Source organism: Haemaphysalis longicornis, unplaced genomic scaffold, assembly GCF_048455015.1.
Source record: "Haemaphysalis longicornis isolate Haplotype H1 unplaced genomic scaffold, Haemaphysalis longicornis Haplotype H1 scaffold_4, whole genome shotgun sequence".
Classification (NCBI taxonomy): domain Eukaryota; kingdom Metazoa; phylum Arthropoda; class Arachnida; order Ixodida; family Ixodidae; genus Haemaphysalis; species Haemaphysalis longicornis.
This window is the reverse complement of record NW_027526361.1, coordinates 102,286,736-102,312,828: the sequence shown is the minus strand read 5'-3', so window position 1 is coordinate 102,312,828 and position 26,093 is coordinate 102,286,736. Positions and strand designations below refer to the sequence as shown.

General features: G+C 47.9%; 2 protein-coding genes across 2 annotated transcripts; both read left to right on the top strand.

Annotated features, from left to right (window-relative positions):
- On the top strand, positions 1-4,788 carry LOC144179192 (uncharacterized). The gene is made up of 5 exons (XM_077707453.1): positions 1-2,014; positions 2,357-2,452; positions 2,584-2,679; positions 2,811-2,909; positions 4,736-4,788. The coding sequence occupies exons 1-5, from the start codon at positions 1,911-1,913 to the stop codon at positions 4,743-4,745; spliced, it is 405 nt and encodes a 134-aa protein (XP_077563579.1). The 5' UTR covers positions 1-1,910; the 3' UTR covers positions 4,746-4,788.
- An 11,328-nt stretch (positions 4,789-16,116) lies between these two features.
- Positions 16,117-25,806, top strand: LOC144179894 (uncharacterized). Its single transcript, XM_077708318.1, has 9 exons — positions 16,117-16,161; positions 17,388-17,962; positions 19,581-19,737; positions 19,910-20,016; positions 20,073-20,283; positions 20,380-20,511; positions 20,560-20,676; positions 20,818-20,935; positions 23,758-25,806. Exons 1-9 carry the CDS (start codon positions 16,117-16,119, stop codon positions 24,207-24,209), a joined length of 1,914 nt encoding a protein of 637 aa, XP_077564444.1. The 3' UTR covers positions 24,210-25,806.
- The last annotated feature ends 287 nt before the right edge of the window (positions 25,807-26,093 follow it).

The window sequence follows — 26,093 nt, the reverse complement described above, 5'->3', positions numbered from 1 at the left end:
TTAATATGGATGTATTGACTTGCCATGTGAAGAGACAACGCCTAGGTATGCCAAGTAGCAGCTGTGGCAAAAAAACATTTAAATGTTTGCTTTAATATGGCAAGAAAGACCATGCATACCAAGCATGGTGTGGTGGAGGGCTAAAGAGTAGTTACAACGATGGAAGTTGTAACACTTTGCATTTGCATGACAATTTGTATCACTGACGATGCCGCAATATATATTTATGCATCATGTTTGCAACCATTTCTCATTTCAGGACAACGAAACTGGAGTGCACTGCATTCGTAAAATGCATTGCAAACCGAGACACCCAAAAGTTGGTTGTCACTGATGCATGTCTCCAACACTGTAACCATGAGTTGAGCGAAGAAGTGTTCAGGCATTATCCACTCAATCGCCGCCTCACACATGAAAAGCATTTCTTGCCCAGGAACGTGTAGACAAGCTGCAGCCCAACCCAACACTTTTGCACCACTTTCTGCAAAGCAAGACTGGAAAGCCATTGACGGCAAAAGACATTCCTTGCACGTCTTGGTGGCAACAAAAGGCCAGACATTGACCTCCTGAGAGAGGAGATCAAAGAACTTTTCAGGAGGGACCCGACAGCTTCAGTGACTGTAGGGACTGCTGCGTCTGATGAACTAGAGCTGCTTTTTGTGCAGACCACTATGATGGCACAATTTTACGAAAAGTTCCTTGAATTTCTGCTTCTCGATGGCACCTATCGGACGAACAACCTGAAGATGGCATATGGTGGTAGATGGAAACGGGAAAAGCCAACCAGTGCATACTGCTTTGTGAGCAGCGAGGACACTGACCACATGAACACAATGATGCAGACTTTTGTGGAGCTGCAACAAGGAGCTCAAAGGACAGCATGCGTCATTGTGGACAAGGATTTTAAAGAAATCGGAGCCATCCGCGAGAATATGCCACCCGGGATCACAATCCAGCTTTGTGAGTTCCATGTAAAAAAAGCACTGAAGAGGGCTGTAGCTAGCAGCAAGAATGAGGACAAGCAGAAGCTAAACAAACTTCTTGAGCAAATGGTGCACGCACCAAATGAAGAAGCGTATGACGACCTCAAAGCCGAGCTAGACAGAACAGCAAGTGAAAGCTTTAAAGCCTACTTTGACAAGAATTGGGATGACATTAAGGACATGTGGGTGAGGTGCCTTTGTGACACCCATTTCAACCTGGGAAATAATACCACAAACAGGCTAGAATCTCAACAAATGACACCATTCATTCAACCCTGAAGTCCATCCTCAAAATTCACTCACTCACGGCAGTTCAAGAATCGCACAGGCATGCTCTTGAAGCTACCACGTCATACGTCACATACAAAAGCAGTTCTTTTATTCGGCAATGTTGTGGAACACTGACCCAGTTTGCCACAGAAATTATCGTAAATGAAGAACTCAAAGCAAACAAACTGACTGGTGTGTCAATACAAGCCTGTGGGGAAGATTACAGTGTGACAACACAGAAAAGCACTTACATTGTGGCATACACGATAACAAGGTGCACTTGCCGAACGTACGTTACTATGGGTGTCACATGCCGACATATGATACTTGTATCATGGCAAGAACAACGTGATATCGACATAGAAACTGCAGTTAACAGTACATGGAAGCAAGCAAATCAGCCCCATTTTCCCCTGCAAAACAACCCAGAAGTGCCAAACCTGCAACGAGCACAGCTAGCCGAAACAGATTTAAGCACTGCATCAAGAGGAACGAAGTATAACCATGCACTTGGCCTTCTCAAAGACATTGCTGACCTTATGGCCGAGTGCGGCTCAGTGCAATGTAAACAGCAAATCAGTGTCATAAACACACTAAAAGGGTTGTGGAGAGCCAACAAGACTGTGGAAGTGTGGAGCACCAGTGGGATAGACAGCGATGATGATTGTGTCGACGACAGCTCAGACTTCGTCAACAAAAGCAACTCCACGGCAGCTGCGATGCCGCCCCAGGGCCCATCATCAAAGCAGCAAGCTCCCCAGGTAGGAGGCACTCTTAGCTCGAGTTGCTCCCTTAGTATTTCACTTGCACCTCCTTTCTGTTCGTCGTCAATGTGCTGTTCAAGTTTGCGTCGCCACCCAAACCACAGGTGCACATGTGCCGCCCTCTCCACCACACCCTCGTACTGGTGCTGGTCACTCGTCTGCAGCTGCGGTTCTGCACCAGGGCACATCACGGCAGCAAGATCCCCAGGTAGGAGCAACTCTTAGCTCTCGTTGTTCCTTTAGTATTTCCCTCGGCATTTTAATAGTACTTCCCTTAGTATTGCCCTTCTGTTCATCCTCAATGAGCTTTTCAAGTTTGCGTCGCCACCCAAACCACAGGTGCCGCCCTCTCCACCACACCCTCGTAGTGGTGCTGGTCACTCATCTGCAGCTGCGGTTCTGCCCCAAGGCACATCGCGGCAGCAAGCTCCCCAGGTAGGAGCCACTCTTAGCTCTAGTTGTTCCCTTAGTATTTCCCTCGGTATTTTAATAGTACTTCCCTTAGTAATGCCCTTGTGTTCATCGTCAATGAGCTGTTCAAGTTTGCGTCGCCACGCAACCCACAGGTGCTGCCCTCTCCACCACTGCCTCGTAGTGGTGCTGGTCACTCGTCTGCAGCTGCGGTTCTGCACCAGGGCACATCACGGCAGCAAGATCCCCAGGTAGGAGCAACTCTTAGCTCTGGTTGTTCCCTTAGTATTTCCCTCGGTATTTTAATAGTACTTCCCTTAGCATTTCCCTTCTGTTCATCGTCCACGAGCTGTTCAAGTTTGCGTTGCCGTCCAACCCACAGGTGCCGCCCTCTCCACCACAGCCTAGTACTGGTGCTGCTCACTCAACTGCAGCTGCGATCCCACCTCAGGGGACATCGTCACGACAAAAAGCTGACCAGGTAGGGGGTATTCAGATTTGTTGCTATTTCAGTATCATAGAATTTGAAACGGAACTTGAAGCGCCATCTGTTGGGATGGACGATAGGTAGAATCTGGCTTCACGCTGTGGAGGTCGGCCATTCGATTCTCCCCGGGCTCATCCCATTCCAGCGGTGGCGTGCCTTAAAAATTCCTAATGTTTAAAAATAAATACAATTTGAACTGATACAAATACTTGTGTTAAACGGTTTTCAATAAGTGAATAAACATTTCAGCTGTTGCAGTAGCTGCTATGTTTGCAGGTCACGTGACTGGGACACGTATTGTAGTGTCAAGTTTTTTCACTATGAACTGCCACCCTTCTGATTTCAGAAATTTTGGAGCCAAATTAAAATTATTTGCACCAGTTTGTTTATAAATTGCTTGTGGCTTCCGGGCTGTATAAAACGCTGGCTTGCATATCAGCTAGAGAACATTACACGACAAAAATCGGTTGCCTGACCCCCGGCCATCATTCCGTGTGCTACAATGCGGAATCTTATGACAGATTATGCTGTTACAAAATGAAAGGGAAATTTGACGAGCGGAGCATCAGATGGGACTTTTTTGGGTAGACGCTCTTTAATTCGTCCACAGCAGTACTCCCCTCCTGAACGAGTAGCAGTAGAAGTAATGTAGCGAGTTGGGCAGTCAGTACAAGTGCACCTTCGAAAAAAAGCAGATCTGAAAGAGACCAAACTGCGGAACAAGCAGAAAAGATGATCGCTGCGCAAATGGGGCAATGCAAAGTACTAGCCTGCCTTTCTGCACATGTCATCTGCTTTATTCTGTTTCTGCTTCCAAGACAAGGTCGAGGGCTGCAGTTTCTTCTTGCCAAGGGATTGAGTGCGCACCTTAACAGTTTTCCCTGCCGTATCTGTTGTTATTTGTATCTGCAAAACACGGAACTTGTCCACTGTACTGTCCTCAATAACTGACCACGGAACTCACTTCCTTCGCATTGATGGCACGTTTGGTTGAGAAAGGCAGGGCAAAGAAAATTATAGAGCAAAACCACGTTTTGGGGTTTTTTTTACTTATTCGGTTTTACTTACTTTTTGTGTAATATTTTAAAACGTGATTCGCCTTTTCTTTTTTGTTGTTTTCCGTGTAAACACATTAAAAAAAAAGAACTGGCACATTTGATGCCCCGTGCTATAGCTCTGCTCCAAGGCGCAGCTTATGTTGCAGGCCGGCAGACTTATTTTACCCAGCTGGTGATATTAAACGTGGATCAAAATATCGATACACGGACATTCTCGATTTCCATCTCCTTCAGAAAAACGGTCGTAGGGAAGGGAGATCGAGGCCACTTGTGGCCAGAAGCAAACGGCTTAGTTACTGAGCAGCTCTTGTGGTCACATTAACAATTTGCAGATGTCGGACCTTTTAAACAAATTATGAAATGCAGAAAGTTTGCACACATTGGGTGTGGGCTTCGCTGTTGCGCAGTGGAGCATTCCTGCAGCATGATTGCTCCAATAAAGCCGCAGCTAGAGAAGGGCACATTCGTTTTATATCCCCTGCAAGCTGCCGAGAATGACGTTTCGTTTGGTCAGCTTGCACTACGCTAGCGCTTCCATCAGCAACAGACCATTGCTACGATGGTGCTCATTCATTTCACCTGTTGTTACATAGAGCGTGATAGTGTTCAATTGTCTGGAGGGGAAAGTGCGCAAGCGGGTACGAAGTTGATGGTACGTGAAATAAAAAAAGGCCTGAATTGCATTCACTGTGCAATATCAACATCGGAGGGTCGAACCGTTTCGGCATGTACCGGTAACCGTTTTTTCTTTTTTCGATTCAGTTCCGGTTAAGGTTCAGATTCAGCGTGCTCAAAAAACAGCGGTTCGGATTCGGGTTCAGTTCCAGCAAAATACGGATTCGTTTTCGGTTCGGTTCCGGTTCGACACCCTGGTTGCAAGGCTGATCTCTCGGTAAGAATTAGGGCCTATTTTAACAGCTAAAAAGCAAGTTTTTCGATCACACCACAATAAAAAAATTCGCACTGTTCATAGAACAATGGCACTGCATGGCCTAATTTCAAGCTACATCCCGCTTTAACAAGGTAGCAAATTACCATGAATACATCCCACTTCTTTTCTGTATGGCGACACACATTTTGCAGCCTCATGCTGGAGTGAGCTTTAATTAAAAGAGCACTGACACCAATTTTCGGTGTTAATATTAGTGCACAGTTCGCATCCTCCACTCAACAGAATACCCTGGCTGAAATATGAGTGGCCTGTGACGCGAAGAACACAGTTCAATTGGATCTCATTTATCGCGCCGACGGAGCAGCGCGACGAGCGGCACTCAGCAAATGGACATCAGCGTGACATCACTCCATGAGAGGAAAAAGAAGTGACGCAGCGCTCGTCAAAAACTCATGACGTCACTTCACGCACGCGGCCCCACGAGCGGCGAGCGGGTGCAACACCCTCTCAAGCGGGCGCCGGTGACGTCCGCACAAAGTGGTGTGGTCTGTCACCAAGTCTGTCATATGCGCTGTTCGGGATGAAAGCGCGGGAATTTGAAACAAACGATTTTCAGGCCGTTCAATGTAATTAACTATCGCGCGCTGAGGTATTTGAAGTGCTGTTTCAGGTTCGCCAGACCATTAAGCATCGATAAAAGCAATAAACGTGTAACATAAAATTTTCGTGTCAGTGCTCCTTTAATAAAAAAGCTTGTTCGCATGGACCCTGTACTGGACCAACACACTTTCACAAGCAGTGCAATGCAATGTCTAAATAAACAATGTTAGTTTAAATGCAGAAAAGAGAGCCACTAAGAGTGCATTTATTAGTTTTAAGAATTTACACTTTAGGTCTCGATTTGTGTAGGCTGTTTTAAAAATTTCTTCGTCGGAAAATCAACTAAAAATTTATCCTCGCAATACCTTCCTCAGTAATTTTGTGCCATACTGCAAGGTGGCACGCTGTAAACACCTTTAATACCACTGTCACATGGCACATCCAAATGTCATTTGCTCTTAATGTCATTAAGTTGGCGCTACACGAGAATACGGAATGGCATTGGAGGCGAATGACATTTAGCGGCTAACTGAGGTTCGGGAGCTCATTCAGCAGCCAAATGAGTAGCCTCGACAGCAGTGGCGAGTCACTAGAGAAGAACCTTGTTTTTCAAATAAAGAAATACAAAGTGCTAACAAAAAAGAAAATCTCGTACCCAATGCACGTGCTACCCTAATGTGGATTTTTTGCAGATTTGTCTCAACTTGTGACGTCTACTGATGTCACCTAAACCGACGGTTTTCTTATTTTTACTTTTAAAAAATATTCCTTTGTCATGTTTTCAAGAAATATGCACTAAAACATCCTAGATGCGCTTGAAATATATGGCGAATTCCATTGGGCGAACAGGAGCAAGTGGAGCGAGCAGCCAGAGCAGCACACGGGAGGAACGGGGAAGTGTGCTTGCGTTCCGCGAATGAAACATTCGCGCTGCTCCGGGAGCAGTGAAAAGAGGGGGAGGGCGAGATGTCAAGAGTCATGTGACCAAACGTTTCCCGCGCTCGCTTCCCGGAGCATTTCGCGCGGTCGCGATGCCCGCACGCAGTTATTCCTCGCCAGTTTTGCCAGATACGTGCCGGTGGTTTTGTGTCTGCCTTCCGCATGGCGACGAATGAAGAAGCCGAGCGGATGTTCATGTTCATGACAAAGGGGTCACCATCGTGTCTCCCAAAAATTAGCTGCGAACGATAACAGCGTCCACCGTCTTTTCCAGATACGACTCTACCTTCGGTCGCTGCTCCGGCGGGGTGAACAGGTGCTCGAACATAAACTCATGCAATGTCAAATCGTCGTCGTCGTCGCTGCTGCTGCTGTCCGATGATGAGCTTGCGCTTGAATCTGTGGTACTTTCATCATCTAAAAGTAGCAGCAATTCCTTGTCCAGACGGACGCGCTTAGCTGCTGCCGTACTGAGCGACTACCGCGGCTGCTGGATTCCACCATTTTTCCTCCGCCACCCGGGGGTAAAACCAGAAGTGACGCAAAAGAGGTCATGTGACTTCCTCGGCGTTCCCTGTTACTCCGCCGCTGGCGACGGAGCACCGAGAACTGCTCTCGGCGCCAAAAAAGTGCTCCTCATCGACCAATGAAACACAACGCCCCTGCTCCTGCCCGACCACTGGAAGACGCCAGAACTCGCGAGAGCACTTTGGGTGCAGTTAGAAGTGCTCCTGTTCGCCCAATGGAAAGCGCTAATAATTTTGCGGTTTTGCAAGCTCGCTATCACTATCAAATGACATTCGTTTCGCCATGTAGACCTGCACGACGAAACTGAATTTAATTAACACCTAATGTCATTCACTTCGAATGACATTAGATTTTCCATGCGACAGGGGTATAACCTATACAAACTGCCAAAGAACACGCAATAAGTCCGTGCTGCGGACTAAACAGACAGAATCAAACCTTATAGCAAACAAGAGAGACGCGATTGCTGCACTAGTGCCTTCCACAAAGGAGAGGAAGCGCAAGGGGGAGGAACTCCACACTGAATTTTGCACATTTTTCGTGCTGTAGACTTTCAGTGAAAAGGCAACTAACGGGTTAAGGGGGTCCCGTGTGTTTAACTGTGCAGCTACAAACAAGTGCACTACGTATTCACTTTAGTGTGTCCTTAAAAAATCAAAATAAAAGCAGTAAGGCAAACAAATACAACAATGTGTGACAAGTGAGAGCCTTAGCCACAGAATTAAACAAGCGATGTAGAGTCTTTATCAAAATTTTTTAGGCCAAGCCGAAACAAGGGCAGGCCACAAAAAAATTCAACGTACAAGCTTACATCTTAGGCGAGGCTGAAACTTCACTTGCTGCAAAGCTAGAGAAATCACCTTTATTTCTTGCTGTCATAAAATAATTTTGTCACACTTAGAGGTAGAGCTTATTCTTTGAATTCTTTGCGGTCCGGAAGGCTTAGGGTTGGCCTAGAAAATTTTGACACAAGTTTGTTAGGTTTAATGATATGGGGACACCATACTGATTTCCAGTATTTGGCTGCTCAGCATTCCTGGTGAAAGAAATGAAAAATTAGAAAGCCATTTGTCAGCAATGGCAGCATTATTACTCTTCCTAGGGAAATCTAGGAATGCACAAAATGCTTAATCTTGCATATGAAATCAAGTTAAATGCTTTTTTTTTCTTGGCTCCTTAACCAAGGCCTGCCAACAGAGGGCTGGGATGATCTCCATGTCGCAAACCATAATGTGAAAAATTGTGTGAGGTGGGACAGCAGCTCTCTTATGGTTCGTCAGTAGTGTGATATACTTAGAGAATAAGAAAGGTACCCTGTTGCTGCAGGCCTCCTCTTTGGTGCCACATTAGGCGACCACTCAACAATTCAAAGACATCTAAATCAGTCGTTGCCCCAACAGCTAAAACGCCAGTTTTCGTTGAAAATGTGAATCAGTTTTTTTTATGTTTCAGTAAAAGAAAAAAAAGAGCGACACCTGTGGTTTTGCCACAAATGTAATGTACAAGACGACCAAGTTACCAAGATGATAGCCTGTGACTTTTGCTTGGAGTGGTGTCATTGCTAAGCATAAAGCAGCCTGTTACGCTGCATATTTTCAAAACTGTATTACAACAATGGGAATGAACTAGTTGCTAGAAACCAATTTTTTCATCTAATTAGTGCTGCCGGTGTCTTGGATTGACATTTAAAGACTGACGGTCTTACGCATCACTCCTGCCACATGTGGGTAAAGCAGCAACAGGGAAAAAATGATTACAGTGGATGTTTGTTTTCACAGTTTACTCTAAAAGTATGCGTAGTTTTATGTTTTCAGCCCTCAGAGCCTTTTTTTTTATTCTTTTGGCACTCTAAGACTAGGGAACATAACTTTTATTTTCACTTAACTCCTTCCACATTTTTTTATTTTCAGGCCATGTGTGCAAATGACCACGAAGACTCTTCCCAAGAGAACTTGGTTCGGTAGTAATTGTGCATCAGCTGAACAGGCCACTGTTAAATGAAATCTAGGCCACAGAATGACTGCAATGTTAAGAATGTGCAATGCAATAATTAAATTTTTTTTATCAGAAACAAAATAAAGCAGTCAGTGTTTTGTGTACATGCTGGTGGCCTTGGTAGCTGAATATTTGATGAACGATTCTTGTTTGGCTACAAAAATAGCAGCTGCTCGTCAAAGCATCCCAAAAAAAAGCTTGTTGCGTGCCTTGCACAGTGTAACTCAGCTATGGTACATCTTGTATCAACATGGTATATTGTGATGGTAAGTGCACTAACGTAACCAGCTAGATCAGTTTAGGGATGGTATAAATGCATTATGTTGAGTAGTACCCAACTGGCTGGTTAAAGCTTGCAAGACTGACCCGGAACCTCGGCTGCCAAACCACATTATTATACAACAATTCTTAGTGGAAGCCAGCCATATTAGTTAATTGGAGGCTATAAATGAGCCGTTTGTGTGCTTATATGACACCGTACTACTTAAAGCATAGATTGTAAAGTTGGCAGTGCCCATTGGCCCAGTTTATTATAGCCCACGGCGAGGGGGCACAGTATAGCTTCAGAGGCCACCATGTTCTTTTATAGAAGACTTTAGTTCGTCACTAAGTTCATACACGATTTGTCACCATCCTTGTACCTGTTGAAGACAGCAACAGTTACTACACAAACTGCAGCAGCAGCATTGATCACAGCTGTTACGGCATCTATAGAAGACTTTAGTTTGTCACTAAGTTCATACACGATTTGTCACCATCCTTGTACCTGTTGAAGACAGCAACAGTTACTAAACAAACTGCAGCAGCAGCATTGATCACAGCTGTTACGGCATCTATAGAAGACTTTAGTTTGTCACTAAGTTCATACACGATTTGTCACCATCCTTGTACCTGTTGAAGACAGCAACAGTTACTAAACAAACTGCAGCAGCAGCATTGATCACAGCTGTTACGGCATCTATAGAAGACTTTAGTTTGTCACTAAGTTCATACACGATTTGTCACCATCCTTGTACCTGTTGAAGACAGCAACAGTTACTACACAAACTGCAGCAGCAGCATTGATCACAGCTGTTACGGCATCTATAGAAGACTTTAGTTTGTCACTAAGTTCATACACGATTTGTCACCATCCTTGTACCTGTTGAAGACAGCAACAGTTACTAAACAAACTGCAGCAGCAGCATTGATCACAGCTGTTACGGCATCTATAGAAGACTTTAGTTTGTCACTAAGTTCATACACGATTTGTCACCATCCTTGTACCTGTTGAAGACAGCAACAGTTACTACACAAACTGCAGCAGCAGCATTGATCACAGCTGTTACGGCATCTTCACTAAAAAGGTTTCGACCAGATGCAGTAGCTCCGCAAGTCCTTTTTTTGCAACAGCAAGCAACAAAAGGCATGAGCAATTTTGTTTTTTTACAATATTTGAAATAATTATTTTCAATACTACTGCTGAAGGTTTGTAACCATTATGAGGACACCGAAGCACTCCTGATGCTGCAGTAAATATGAAAGCATTATTGTCCACTTGCCTGATACAGCCTCTCATTCCCACAATCGTCATCCTTTTCCCTCCGTATTTGTCCTTTTCTTTTCGCTGTTACTATGACTGATGGCGTTGTCTAATTGTTGTTGCTAGGCCTATACGTAGGCTTAACATTGCTTAGCCAAAACATTCAGCCTTACAACAGACCAAGAAACGTCAGGTTCATCGTATGTCAAGTTGCAGGTTCCAGTAGTGCAAAGTTAGGGTTAATGTCAGGACAGCATGATGATGATTGCTAGTGGTAGCCCCTTTGTAGAGGGGCGATTACGTGTCATCTTATCCCCCCCCCCCCCCCCCCAAAAAAAAACGACATACTTATGTTTTATACTCTTCATTTAATACTGGCGCTGCTCATAGGGCAAGCACAAAATATTTATTTTTTCTGTTACAGGTGGTAGCTGTCCTAAGCATTATTCCCCTCTCCGCTTTTCGTCCACCAGCATAATTTTTTCGTCGCCTTGACAGCCTTGAAGTTAACTCCCTGTGTGCTACCCTTAAATCCTAGGGCTCATGGAAGCCGAATATTTCCCTCTTGTAGATTTGGACAGAAACCCTCGCATTCTAACACTGTGTGCCGCGTAGTTTCTGTTTCTTTTCCGCAGACCACACATACCCCATCATTTTGTGAATACTTCCCCACAAAGCTCTTAGTTCGCAAGCAACCTGCTCCACGCTCAAAAAGCAAAGCACTGCCCTGGGAATTATCGTAAAACTTTTCCTTTCTGATAGCCAGTATTTCAGCCCGGTCCATCTCCGACGTTTTAGCTTCCAGTTTTTTTTATCTATTTATTCATTTCCATCTGCCTTGCCCCGTTTTGGATTCTCCACTGTTCTTTCCATATTTCATTAGCCTTCTAGCCTTGCGCTGAAGCTCCTCTGCATCTACTTGCTGCGGACAGCTACCACATTGTACCAGCTTTTTAGGCCTGCTCCTCATCTCGGCTGTAAACCGGACACGAGAAAGAGTCGTGCAGATAAATGCTCAGCTTCAGCTGTTCTCCGCTGCCCTTCACTGCAGAAACATGCTGTTGTCGGAGGACTGCTCATGCGCCACTTGTTGTGGCAGCGCATCACGACAACAGGTTTTAGTAGATGTCGCATGATGGCACTACTATGTAACATCAGGTCAGCACATATCCGCATTCACATTAACAAGCAAAGAGGGAATTTAGTGGGAAGGTACTCTTTTACTCTTATCATTGCTACTGCTATAATTAGCATGTGTAAATTACTCCGGTAAGACTCAGTACAGGTACTTTACAGGCTCCTAAGTTTTCAGCTAAAGGCCGCAGTGACTAAGTTCACTTTTAATAAGCTAGAGCTATGGAGCTGCGGTGGCATTGGGAGATGCATGCTCACCACGCATTCCATTGGCCCTGGACTCGATTCCCATGGAAACTTAAATTTACACATTTCATTAAGAACATGTAATCCTTTTGTAAGGGAATCCTGTGGAGGAGCAGGAGGCTGAGAAGGTCGTTTTGGTCCCTAGTAGAGGTGCACAGTAGTGAGACGCACTTTGCAATTTCTACAACCTCTCGCTCCCCCACAGAAAGGAACACATACATTTAAGCACCAATACTTCATCCCTTCAAAATGACAACCACCATTTTAGAGCATTTGGTGCCAGTTCCGTCACATTCAGGTGGCCACCAAATGGAAACATTTCTCCCATTACCAGCTCAAAGACCAGGAGGCCCTGCACTCTTGGACGACTGCAGTATACAGTCAACTACGGGCCATCCGCTGCCCATAGCTGCTTCTCCCTTACCCCTTTCCTATATTGTTTCAATAAACGTTTAGAACAACACTATGTCTGTACGGCTAACCTTTGCCTCTGAAAATATATAGCTGCCCTTAATCTATGAAGTGACGTTAGTCCCAAAAAAAGTGATAGTCACCATGCTGCAGTGAGAAATTGAAACCTACTTCTAAGCAATTGTGCAGCCCCTCAACTTGCTTATACCGCACATCACAATTTTCAGCAAGCAAGGTTCAGAAGTTATTCATATACCTGTATAATACCTCCCTCCAACAAGAAATATGCACAGTGTAGCAGCACTACTTCAGCTGCTTTAAAACATTTTTTTTTTCAGCAGACCACTCCCCCGCATTATCGCTCAAATTTAGCACAAATATGATATTTCGGCATGTATACTGTTTAAAAACAGGCCAGGCAACTGGAACGCCTGTCTGCTACTTGGTGCTGAAAAGGCGCCTTTGAAACTGCAGAGTACGAATAATTAAGGCCAGACACCAGTACACGAGCAACTGCTTGAACGCCTCAAAGTGGCCATTATATTGTTTTGTTCTTTGTAACTGTCACAGTTGCAACATACCTTGCGAAGAATTAAAACGCCACAACTGGTCGCGGGTGGCGGACGCCACCCGTTTGCCGACTGCACTAAGCTGGCATATGCACGGAGAAAACGATACTCCTTCCGTGCGTAGCACAAACGCAGACTCACTAAGGCGAATAGTATGCAGCCGTAACACCACAGGACAACAAACATCCGCTGAGAAACAGAGCGTCGTCAAAATTCTACTGCCAAACACAGCCACGAAAATTTCTTAGCACTGCTTGAATGTATCGCAATAGGCGTTGTAGACAAAGGTACAGTACGCGTCAGGCTTGTCTAGGGCAAGCGAGCGCACCGCTCCAGAGCGTGCTGGCGACATCTGCTGATAGCTGCTGGGTTAGAGATGGCTTGTCATTGCGCGTGCGCTGATCTCGGACAGGGTCGGGCCGGTCGTCATTTCGCATGGGCCACTCTTATTTGCAGATGCCACCACCCACGAGGGGTGCTGGTCTTCCCCAGTGCCAGCCATGAGTGGTGACAGGCCAGATAGACGCGCCGTTTGACGCGTTTATCACAGGCAGTTACGTAATCGCATAAAGCAACGAGCGCCAATGTTCTGAATCTCAAGCGTACCAAATGGAAAACATGCAACAAGAATTCACTGCAGGGCTTTTGGCCGAACCTGTTGTGCGATTACGCAAGTCCCTGGGGTGATAATGCACCGCGTCAAATTAAGCACTGATCTCCGATGTCACCGCTTACGGCTGGCACGCAGAAAAGAAGCGCCCGTTGCGGGTGGTGGCGTCTGCAAATTTGAGAGGCCCAAGCTGAACGACGAACGGCCAGGGCCTGTCCGAGATCCACGCACGCGCAATGGCAAGCTATCTCTAACCCAGCCGCTATCAGCAGATGTCGCCAGCATGCTCCGGAGCCGCGCGCTCGCTTGCCCTAGACAAGCCTGACGCGCACTGTACACATAACAAGTAACTGATACTCACATGTCACGTTCAGGGCCAACAACAAATGATTCTTGGTTTCCTTTATGCAGCAGCCCGAACGCCAACAAGACCTCGAACAAAGACGCTTCCGAGGGCCGGCTCACAGACTCTTGCAGGCTTCATTGCCTCCTCTGCTCGTTTTATCCCTCCTCTCTCGTTCAGTTGCCTGCGAACTAGAAAAAAAAATTGTTGTGCGAATAGGGACACCCTGCTTCTACAAGCCGCGATGCATGCGAAGGGTGCATTCACCACGGTTCCAATTCAAAATTTCAACAAGCTGCTCGATACTAGATTCACGTTTTGTATGCTTTGGTCTCTGGGGACTTGACTGTGCACTGAATAATGATATTTGATGAGAGAACACGAAGTTATGGAGAGCACGGAGCTTTTTCGCGCTGCTATCTCTGAAATGACGCCGCAGAAATCGCCAGTAATATAGGACGCAACAGACAGGCAATTACTCGTTTCACTCGCACCAGCCGAAAGCTTCGTCTGCTTGGTCGTGTTGGTAATTGCGTATGTCGCAATCCCGGCGTTAAAATGAACCGTGTTCGAACTTTCCCACGTAAGACTCGTTAGGCGCGAGGCAAACGCTTGCGGCAAAAGCAACGCAACCGAGTCACGGCGATTTGGATGATTAGTGGGAGTCAGCCTCACTGCACCAGCGTGAGCCCCAACGTGCAAAATGAAGGGACGCAAGACGTGCGCTAATAAATTCTCTGAGCTTACCGACTCCTCGGCAAAACACTCACGAACTGCGCTGACCAGTGCGTCGTATGCCAGTGGGCAACACGAAAATTGCCCACTGAGCCGAACGGTCGCCACATTCACCGTCGGGAGCGAGAACGACTAAACTCGCACGCGTCCAGAACACGATCAAGCCGCTATCCGTTATCTGCGTAGCTCTGCCGTTCATAGTGAGTCGACGAAACATGGAATGAAACACCCATCGCAGCTGCGGCCACGCTTCTCCACGGCTAAACTGCACGGGCACGCGACTTTTTTTTTTTTTTGTATACTTGGCCCACGAACTTTGCACGCAAAAACAACATCGGGAGCCAGGTGTTCCTCTACATTAGTATAAAACTGCACGAGTTTTCAAAAAAACCGTTAAAAACATTTTTCATATTCAATAAACACCTGGGCGCCGCCATTGTTGATGCAATCGTGATACGATTGTTACGGTTTCGGAAGTAAAAAAACAAAAACTCTGCAAAGCAAGAAAAGTGCACTAGGTAACGCTAAAACCTAGCTTGTTAAAAACGTTATGCTGTCTAATTAGAACGAGCATCCACGGAATAATAACCGGTTCCGAAGCGTAACTCATTACACTGACACTGGTATGTCGAACAATAAATGGTATTTGTCTCACCTGGAATGGCAGTCGTCGTGCTTCGGTATAAGTTATTTTCCGTGGAAACATGTTCTAAACAGAGAGCATATGTTATTATAACAAGCTAGCCTTTGTTCAGTATTTTTAATTAGCAAAGACGTATCACGATGGCATCAACGATGGCGGCGCCCAGTCGTTTGTTTTGATTTGATTTCGCGTGCTCCATGCTCGCCGGATCATTTTGACAGTGTTTGACGTCTCATAAACTAGCTCTCAATCGCGGGTACAGTACCCAGGGGAAAAAAAAATTGTGTGCTCACGCAGCTTAGCAGTGGAGAAGCGTGCACACTGTGAGAATCACGGCGGCTCTTATCCGGCCGCCGCCTGCCATGGGTGTTTCACTTGGCTACGTTTCGACTCACTGAGAACGACAAAACAACGAAGATAGTGGAGAGCGGTTTGGTAGAGTTCTGCACGCATACCGATTTAGTCGTTTTCGCTCGCGGCGGTGTACGTGGCGAACGTTCTGCTCATCGGGTAACGCAAAAATGACAGGCGCATGATACACTGGTCAAGTTTGTAAGTGTTTGCCGGTGTCGGAGAGCCCAACAAATTATTAGTTTCGCGAACTTTATTTTGGACGCTGGTGTTCACGCTAGCAGAGCGAGGCCGACATCCTGTAATAATCATCCAAATCGCCGTGACTCGCATGCGTTGCTTTTGTCGCAAGCGTTTTTCCCTCTTGCCTAAGAATGAGTCTTATTTAGGGAAGACCGAACACGGTCCATTTTTAACGCCTGGATTGCGAAATACGCGCTTCTCAACATGACCGCGCAAACGGAACTGCCAGCAGCGAGCTCCTGGCAAGATCGAAATAAGAGCAATGAATGAACAATGAATGTTGTGACCTGTTACTGGTGATCTCTCCAGCGTCATTTCCGAGCTAGCAGCGCGAAAAAGCTACCGTGTTCTCCGTAACCGGGCTATCCCATCGGGTGTCGCGATGAATCAGTTGACAGTCAAGCTCCGAGAGACTGAAGCTCGCAACGCAAATCCCGCGTCGAGCTGCTTGTTACAGTTTTGAATTGGAGGCGTCGTGAATGCACCTTTGGCCCACACAGCCGCTTGTAGAATAAGCTTTGTGACTTCGCAAAACTGAAGCAGCTTGGTATGTCATTCTTCGTATTTGCAGGCATCACTGTCGAGAGTCAGCGAGCTTCCGAGCTACTGAAACGAGAAGATCGAGCTGAAGAGGCTTACCGTCTGCACTTTGACATGCCATGACCTTCGAGTTCATTATGCACAACCAAGCAGTCAAATCGTCTCTTCCCCATCGTCACCTCGAATTCTACCAAGTGTCTGAGCTTAGCCATACCTTTTGCTAACAGTGACTGTCAGTAGTTCAACCCAAAAAAAAGGCTGTGCTAGAAACGTAGTTGCTGGGTTACAAGTGACGGTTCCAGCAACATTTGGTTTCAACATTAAACGCTGCTTATGCCATTGTTGCAATCTTCATTGGTGCTTGAGCTGGTCGCTGATTTGTTGCAAACTGCTCTGTTGTTTCCTGTTCTTGGTCATCCTTGTTCAGTGCCTTTCATTTCGCACCTGGTGATGCTGTGGTTGTCATCTTGCTATAGTCTGGTGTGCTTGGCCATCTAAGTGGACATGTTTAGATGAAGCACTTGGGTGGTGTACGGAGAATGCGATTCGTCCGTGAAACAGTTTTTTCTTGAATGACACCTAATATTAAATTGTGGCGGCAATTCCTCCAGTGTTTGCCACTGCGTAGCTATGTATATGCTGTCTGCTAGTCTATCTAATGTCTTATAGCCTAAAGGGTCGTCCCTTCCTTGACCTTGTTTGTTGAGCATACCCAATTTCTTATGGTTGATTACTGTGAATGGTAACAAAAACAAGCCAGGTACCAATCAGGTCAGAAACAAAGCAAGTGCATACAGCGGTCCTCGGGCGGTGTTATCGCCCCATCCGTGAAGGCAGATGCTAAAGAAGGCAACAAAAGATGTTTTATCATTTCCAGCACTGTTAGTCAACTTACTAACTTTCGTTTTAGGCACTTTTCGTGGATACGTCATTGCTGATGTCACAAAACATTTAGTGGGAGAATTAAAATTTTGGCTGAGACGTTTAGTTTCTGAATGAATGGAGCGTGGGCTTATTCACCAAATCTTTCAAATGAAACAAACATACTTTGTCTTCATAGCCCCTTTAAAAACTCGCATGCCTTTGAGAGAGAGGCTGCCACTGTGTTCATAGGTGGAAGGGATCTCAGCTTCTCTCTTTTCCTCTCTTGCAGGACCTCCGCCTTCCCCACCAGGTCGTCGGCTATTCCACTGCCAGCAGTGCAGCTACGCGACGCCGTTCTCGAGCAGTCTGAAAACACACCGGCGCCTGCACACGGGCGAGCGCCCCTACCAGTGCAGCCACTGTGGCAAGGCGTTCGTGCAAACGTCTCACCTGCACTACCACCAGCGCTTGCACACGGGCGAGCGTCCCCACCAGTGCAGCCACTGTGGCAAGGCATTCGTGCAAACGTCTCACCTGCACAACCACCTGCGCATCCACACGGGCGAGCGTCCTCACCAGTGCAGCCACTGTGGAAAGGCCTTCCTGAAGAAGGACACCCTGGTCAGCCACCTGCGCACGCACACGGGCGAGCGCCCCTTCCGCTGCCACCTGTGCCCCATGGACTTCGCTGTGAGGGCCACACTGGATAGCCACGTGCGCAACCACACGGGGGAGAGGCCGTTCCGCTGCCGCTTCTGCCCCGAGACCTTCAAGTACCGCCTCCGGCAGAAGAAACACGAGGATAAGGAGCACGGCCAATGCCAGTAGTGCCGCGGTACGGGAAGGACCCAGCCCTGTGTGTTCGGGCAGACACTCACTCCAACGAGGTCAGAGGGAAGGAAGTTCCTGTTTGTGGATCATTGCAGAGAAGTGTTGTGTAGCACGCCAAGAGGTGCAGAGCTCAGGGAGAGAGACTGTTTCGTCCTACGACGACGTCTTACCCCAAGCAAAGATTGCCACATTTGTCATAACATTGTCGCCTCACCAGACAAGGGACCATTGCTCCATGCTAGCATGGGAAGTGTAATTGTGGGTGAACAATGTGGCAGACAGTGCATTGGTCTCAAGCATATCACGATTGGTGCTGGCCCACCAGCACATAGTGTTTGTTTGAACGCACTCCACCGTTCTGCGGAAACAAGCAAGCAAGGTGGTGGAAATTGTGATAGGACACTGCTCATATGCATGCAAGTGCATGCATACGTCGCTTGTGTAATGTCCCACCATGATGGTGCCTTCTGCGATAAACAGCAATTGACATCCAGTACTTGTACTTTGTGCTGAAACATTCAGGGAGTGAGAGAACTCGATAGACATAATCCCACTGTGATGGCACCTTCTGTTAGTAAACAGCAGCTGATGTCCACTGCTTGGCTCAGTGCTCTTTGTAAATATAATTTTAAAGGAGCACTGACACGAAATTTAAAAGCTGAGATAACTACGTAAAATGCTTCCCTTTTATCAGGATATATCTCCCAGCGAGTTTCAACAGAAACTGTTTGGCGTAACATATTTTAAAGCCTTTTTAATCTTCGCCTCACATGAGAAAGCCCAGAGCGGGCTGAGATGACATCATCTGCTACTTGCCCCAAACTGCCGACGTCGAGGCTCCCGTGACAAAGCCGACCCGCTGGCTGTGGTTGGCGCGCGCTGCTCCGGCATGTGGACATGTCATGTTTTTGGGACTGACGTCATGCTGCCCGGGCGCGTAGGGACGGTGAAGACCTAGGCCGGTCTGGGCGCGCACATCCAGAGCGGCAGCGGTACGGCAAGAATCGTGACGTCACGTGATACTTCCTGTCATGGCGGCCGCTCGGTGTTCGTTTTGTCGAAGCCGAAACTGGCATGAATAAGCGACGCCGTAAATGAATGTTTACGGTGCGCTAGACCGTCTAATGTGTCATTCTACGATTGGTGGGCTGGTAGGCACGCATAGCAGCGAAAAAATCGTAACACAAAAATTTCGTATCAGTACTCCTTTAAGGGTCAGCTATACTGAAAAACAACTTTCCATGGCAATGGAGAGAAAGGGGGAAAAAATCCTAACTGCTTTGTGTTTTTGCACCAAGTACCAAAGTAGCTTCCAATAAACTGGTTTTGGTTTGGTTGCTGCGACAGATACACATTTGCTACAGCCTGTCAAAGAGCAGTAAGGGTGAAACTATTGGATCATCATCATCATTTTTCGGCAACCTCAGGTGTCTTGCAGTCACCAAACGAAGCCTTTGACACTTTGGGGATTTCAGGGTACCACTCAGAACCTCTGCTTTGAGCCGTGCAGCAGTACGCTTGCTCACGCCATCAAGCTTGCTGACCGAATGAAATGCGGCAACGACGGAGTGTCTCGGCTGTGTCAGTCTCACTAGTGTGCACATGTTGCAGACCATTTGCTTTATTTCCGCCAGGCCACCACTTCCACCAGGCCACCAAAGAGCTCCGAGCCAGGGCACAGATGGCCACCATGGCCATGCGGAAGATTGCCGCCCGATACCACGGCTGCTCACAGCGAATGGACCTGTGGCTGTACAACACCTCGGCCGTGGGGTTGCTCATGCACACACTACTGCTGGTCACCCTCAGCCAGCCCACCTGGCGGTAGCCGGAGGGCAACCACCGCGAAGGCTTCTGCACCTGCCTGGCCCTGACCCTAGACTCGCAGTGTCAGAAAATGCTGCCCGGGGCAGGGGCGTGGATGCTCCAAATGACGGCAGAGCAGCAGGCCCTGTAACAATTCCATTGACCGGCTGCAGCGGGCTGTGGGGGGCAACCCCCTGCTTCATCGGCTGCACCCACAGTGCCACCTGCATGTGGGGTACAGGTACGTGCTGGTCCTGTAGGAGCAGGTGTGGCCCCCATGAGTGTGGGCGCCCCCAGCTGCCCCCCTGCCTTGGTGGCCGAGATGCACCTGGAGATCCCAGGCCTGCACCATTGTATGGGGCGACCGACCAGAAGGGCCGTAACCCTGGCCAACTCGGATGGCTTTGTATGGCAGCGGCAGGTATCGGCCGCAGCAGCCGCTGTGCTGGGGGATGCCACCAGGCAGGCCCGGCTGCCCTACACCGCCTCATCCCCCATGACTGAGCTGGTGGGCATCAGCCTTAGCCTGGACCTGCTACTGTAGCTAAAGCCTCCTCTCGAGCTCTGTGCCCTGCTGTGCAACCCCCCAGTGGCCATACTGCAGATCCAGAAGGGCAACCCGCACTCGCTCCTGGTACGGGCTGTGCGAAATAAGGCGGCACGGCTCGCTGAGCTGGGCACTCGCCTGCAGCTGCAGTGGATGCCAGGCCACATCGGGTTGGAGGGCAACAAGCGGGCACACGAGCTGGCTGCTGCACGCCCCCCGCTGCCCCCCTCATCCTAGGTGGCCCAGGCAGCTGGGGACGATGCCCACCTCATGATCCTGCAGCATGAGCAGGTCCAGTGGTACGCGAGGCCGCTGGAGAGGCATCACCATCTGCGCGGGCCGCCTGGCTGCCATGTCAGCAGTTCTCGGCTGTCCTGCGCCTCCACATTACGGTGGACGGCCAGCTAAAACTCTCCCTGGGTCGTCGACCCGTCGTGCCAGCACTGCCAGGCAACCGCCCAGACCCTGCCGCACTTGGTCCTTGGGTGTCCACAGTTCGTATCATGGAGGGCAGAACTGCTGGCCACCCTCAGGCTGAAGGCTCAGCACTTAGAAGAGGTTCTGTGGCGGCCAGGCTGTGCCACAGAGCAGGACGGAGTCCATGAGGCCCTGGGTTCCTACCTGGACGCCTCAGGACTCCTTCCCGCACTGCACTTTCTCTCCAAGTAGGGGACTGGACTGTGGACTCTTTTCCTTCTGTGTGCGTGTGCACGTGTTGGCCTGTATATGTTGTCACGGGACTCGTATATGTAAACAATTCCCCACTGTGTGATGTCTCAAGACGACGACAAGAATGCTGAAGTGGCTGGCGCCTGCCTTGCAAGGGATCTCTTATGGCGATCATGTACATAGTGTAGAGACTGCACTCATCAGTCAGCAATGGTTCCTGTCACTTCTGTCTCGCTGCCACGTAACAGTATGCATATATGCGATATGTGTCCGCTCTCAACCTTTCGTGTCCGTTTCCTGCCTGTCTGTTTTTCCCATCCCTCACGATCCCACATCAGTAGTGTTCTGATGTTTCCTCGTAGGTGAGAGGAAACTACACCCACTGGTGGACTTTTTCTTTGTTGTTTTGTAGCAGTAAATTCATTCATTCATTCAAAGTGGCTCTTGATAGCTGCCTCCCACAGTGTCATTGGTGCTTAGTTGTTCCCCCGAGCCCCCTTAAAAGACTTCTCAAGACCTCCACTTCCACCTTCATGTTTGCGACCTCTTTGTCACATATGCAATGACTTGAATGTGTTAGAACATCTGCTGGCTTGCTTCTCCAAAATATATCTGAGCTGCACTGTTGCCTCATGCAGAAATGTACAGGTCCTGAAGTGTGCACTCTATAAGAAGCAAATTTGGGGATGGATGCAGCTTGTATTATTGAAATGTTTTGTTGTGGTTTTGTTTAGTAAACCTGAGGAAACACTCTGTTCTGGTTTGTGGCAGTGTGAGCTGTCGCTCTGGGAGCCTCCCAAGCCTCTTTGTCTGACATCCACGGACACGCACACAATATCGTCAAAATAGCCACGTTGAAGTTTACGGTGGAACAGGCTGGTTTAAAATAACACGTGGCACCTCCATTCTCTTACGAGTTTCCCACGTGAACATGGCTTATCGTGTGTTGTTTTCTTGGCAGTTGTATACACTTACTTTGGAAGGAAGATTGAGCACTTCTGATAGTTATCATTTTTGCAAGGAAAGTGTGCCTGCATGCTATTCCGTGACCGTATGTGAAAAAAGCATGTGCCCTTAACCCTGTGTCACTTGAAGAGTATATGTGTTCCTATGTTTATTCGAATGTACATTGACCCCGAATAGGTGACCTTCTCATTGTTAGAAGCCACACGACGGCAAGAAATACCAGCCGAACATGCCAGGTTGTGTTTGTGGTGATTTCATCTTGACATCTTTTAGTTGCAACTCTGGGTCGAATTCTTGTAGTCATCATTGCACACTGACTTTGCTTGCATTGTGCAGTATTTTCTATGAAGCAGTTAAGTCAACTTGTAACCAAATGAATACGGTATTTTTACTCAGGTTTTAAAATGTGGGGTCATTAATCAAACCAGAATTTTCATCATGGTACAAAGATGTTTCTTTGCTTGTTTTTGCACCTTTTTTTTCTCATGTCATTGAAGCATTTATTTTTTCTTGTAAGAGGCAACTTTAAGTAGTAGCATACAGGGAACCAGGATTGTTTTAACGTAATCCTACTGCATGCTTTGTTGTTGAGAGGCAGTGCACAGGAAGGCGACAGCTGTCTTTCCTTTCCTGCCACTTGCTGTCATTGCAGGTTGTAAGATGACCTGATAGCTGTGCATGTTATCTACACCGAACATGGTGAGCAGTGCCGAGGTGATAAAGCTAGCAGTAGCAGCACAGCAGCCGTGGTTCTTTCTGCAGTACAGCACACTGTTGATTTACAAGTCTTTACGACTGTGTCTTGTTTTGTTTAATGGGGGATGTGTGCGTGGTAGTAAGGCATTCAGTCCGTGGAATAGCCATGCTGAGGTGACGGGAACTGCTTAAATAGGGGCTGGTCATATTGGGTGTCTGTTGGATGGGTTATGATTTATTGCAGCACCAGCAGTGCTGGCTGGATACGCCGAGAAAGAATAAAATTTTGGGGTAGGCGTTAGCTGGCAGCGTTCAGGACAAAGCGCGGTGATATTTCATTCCGAGATAGGTATACAAGACAGGCGCTTGTGGTGCCGTGCAGAACAGTAACGCAACGTGTTGGTGGGCCACGTGCCATTTTTAAACCGACTTAAAGGATACCACGGCAGCTTTATTTACGAAGGCCATTCATAGAACTGAGCCAAGGGAACAGCAGTCAAGAAACATCATTTCAAAAGCTTTGGCACTGCTGTGGCTCAAAGCCAGGCTGTGCGCGTCAAAACCTGAGTTTTTGTACTACAGTTACTGAAGCTGAACGGCTGAGGGCATTTAGCAGTTGCTCACGACCGGGCTGGAGGAGCGGCGGGCGCGCACTTTAAAGTGCACGTTCGCCGCTCCTCCAGTCCGGCCGTGAACAATAGAAGGTGTAATCAAAGCGAACAGGTAGATGGCGCTTGGTGTGTATAGGGAGGGGCGCACTCTCACCCACAGGCAAACGGAATCTTGATATAGCGTGGTGTCATACTATGAGGTCTTTTTAGTGTGAAAGCACTAAATGTGCCATTCCTGATTAAGCTGTGATACTGAAGCTTCTGGAGCCTCTTGAGCGACAGGCCGCCGAGACATCAACAAAGAAGAGACCTGTCTCTTGCTGGGCAGTGCCCAGGCTTGTTGGGTACGTGGCGTGTGCAGAGTGACTAACCTGGCTCAAACAGAGATGGGCCCTCCTTTTTCGTGTTCCTTCTTTTGCCTCACTGATGGTGCACTGACTCCGTGTTTGCTGTAGGAAGGGCTCTCAATGTTTTTCGTCTCTCCCCATTGCAGGCCCCTCCCCCTCTCCTCCCTTCATGGGTGACCAGACGCAGCAGCTGTGCAGCTACGTGGCACTGTCCTCGAGCCAGCTGAGCATCCATCAGCGCAAGCACATGGGTGAGCACCCCAACCAGTGTAAATACTGCTTCAAGGCCTTTGGGCACAGGTGCAGCCTGGTCACCCACCTACGCACCCACACGGGCGAGCGCCCCTTCCAGTGCAGCCAGTGCGGCAAGGCATTCGTGCAGAAGAACCACCTGCACGACCACCTGCGCGTCCACACGGGCGAGCGCCCCCACCAGTGCCACCTGTGCCCTAACGCATTCACTCAGAAGGCTACGCTGGACAGGCACGTGCGCACCCACACGGGCGACAGGCCCTTCCGCTGCCGCTTCTGCCCCAAGGCCTTCACCCAGTACCCCCACCGGAAGAAACACGAGGAGAAGGTGCACAGCCACTCCTAGTAGTGCAGCTGGAGGGGAACGGACCCGGAAAATGTGTGTACAAACGCTCGGTTCGATGAAGTCGGAGAAAAGTGAGCCCCCTTTTTTGCGATCGTTGTAGAGAAGGGCTGTGTAGCTTGCCAAGAGGTGCAGAGCTCGGGGAGAGAGCCTGTTTGTGGGTGGGAACTGGGAGTGGCATCCTGTGTTGGTCCCAAGCATTTCACGATGGGTGCTGACCTGCTAGCACATAGTGCCCTCTTGAACACACACCATCGTTCTGCAGAAAGAAACGAGCAGGGCAATGGAAATTGTGATGGGTCACCAATCATATGCATGCAAGTGTATGCATACGTCGCTTGTGCAATTTCCCACCATGATGGTGCCTTCTTTCATAAACAGCAGTTGACGCCCAGTACTTGTACCTGTGTGGTCCTTGTACGGATACTTTTAAGGGGCAGCTAGAAACACTCGGAGTGTGAGGGAACATGATTTGGTTCTGAGCTAAAAAAACTATTGGCTGAGCAATTGGAATTTCAAACTGGTCGGCCAATTATGCATTAAGCAATCACCGGCGTTCCCAGTTGGACGATCAAATGGGTGTCCAAAGTTCTGAAAATTGGCCAACCAATACCCTAGTGGTCGGCCATATTATGTATTAGGCACCCATTGGCATTCCCTATGGCACAACCAATTGAACACGCAGTTGGGCCCCCAATTGGCGTTCCCATCGCTACGTCGGAGGGTGCCTAAAAGACAGTTGTAATTTCCAACTGAAACGCCAAATAGACCCTCCCGTTGGAGGTTCCAATTGGACGCCAACTTATTGCACTTTCAAATGGTTCTATTCCATTGCCGCAGCCATTCGATCTGATCGAGCTGCGACTGTTTTGCTTTACCTGTATCAGAAATAGGAGAACTCTTGGAATGGGATAATACATTTATTGCTTTGTTTGTGTTTTATTTCATTATATTTTATTTCCATAACCTACTTGATCAGTAATGGCAAACGAGTCACTGAAGACGCCACATAGCACAGCGATTTGGCCGACGAAGACCAATACAAAGTGCAATGAAGACTGACAAGCTCTTCAAGACCTATGCAATGCAGAGTTGTGTGTCGGTGCCTTCCCAAGGGTTGCACCAGATCAATATGTACACTGTACTTCTTTACCAAGTGTGCTTCTAATGCCTGCCTGATGGTTCTAATGTACCAGCAAGAAGGTATAGGGGATGGGTCAGCACCTAATGAATAAGCCTGTGATGCACCAACAGCAAGCCAGGTGAACATCATACTCAGATTCCTAAGAATCGAAAGTGAAGTTCGCAAGGAAAGGAGGCAAGGACAGCTTCAATTGAATGCAGCCCGCCAATCCGTTCAGAACTCCAACTTTTGCACCTGTCTCCCGAGCTGACAGCTTCGACTGAAAAATCTTGGTCCTCTACACTACCGGCGTGTCTCTTGTGCAACTGTGATCGCAATGTGGTGAGCTGTACAATCGTCGAATGAGAAGATAGTGCAAGTGCGGAATGCCCGTTGCTGTGTTTGGTGGCTACATATCCACACCAACATTAACAATCCCGATAAAAAAAACAGTTCCAGTGGCATCAACCAAATGGTGATGTCTGCATTTGCACTGCAGTCCACCAGACTGACTTTTGAATGCAAGCTTGCCAAGGGTGTGATCACTTCTGCCTGCCCCAAGACTCATTCCTCCGTGGTTCAATAGGCAGCATATGTGTACAACTCTTGCTGAGCAACATCAATGTGCGCTAGTTAAATTTCTGCTGTGCACCAGGTGCATGGCAGGGACAACGCACCCAGGAAAAAAAAATGCTTTTTGTCCCCAAGTACTACAGTTACATGCTTGACGACATGGTTTAAGCCCTCAAGAGAGACTGACCAAA

What these genes read in the sequence shown, in the direction of transcription:
- LOC144179894 (XM_077708318.1), top strand. Translation starts at nt 16,117, where the DNA reads ATGAATCAGTTGACAGTCAAGCTCCGAGAGACTGAAGCTCGCAAC. An exon ending in CATCCCCCATGACTGAGCTG is followed by an intron (nt 20,284 to 20,379) that starts GTGGGCATCAGC and finishes GCCATACTGCAG; the next exon opens with ATCCAGAAGGGCAACCCGCA. An exon ending in GGTTGGAGGGCAACAAGCGG is followed by an intron (nt 20,512 to 20,559) that starts GCACACGAGCTG and finishes CCCTCATCCTAG; the next exon opens with GTGGCCCAGGCAGCTGGGGA.
- LOC144179192 (XM_077707453.1), top strand. Translation starts at nt 1,911, where the DNA reads ATGATGATTGTGTCGACGACAGCTCAGACTTCGTCAACAAAAGCAACT. An exon ending in CGCGGCAGCAAGCTCCCCAG is followed by an intron (nt 2,453 to 2,583) that starts GTAGGAGCCACT and finishes CGCAACCCACAG; the next exon opens with GTGCTGCCCTCTCCACCACT. An exon ending in CACGGCAGCAAGATCCCCAG is followed by an intron (nt 2,680 to 2,810) that starts GTAGGAGCAACT and finishes TCCAACCCACAG; the next exon opens with GTGCCGCCCTCTCCACCACA.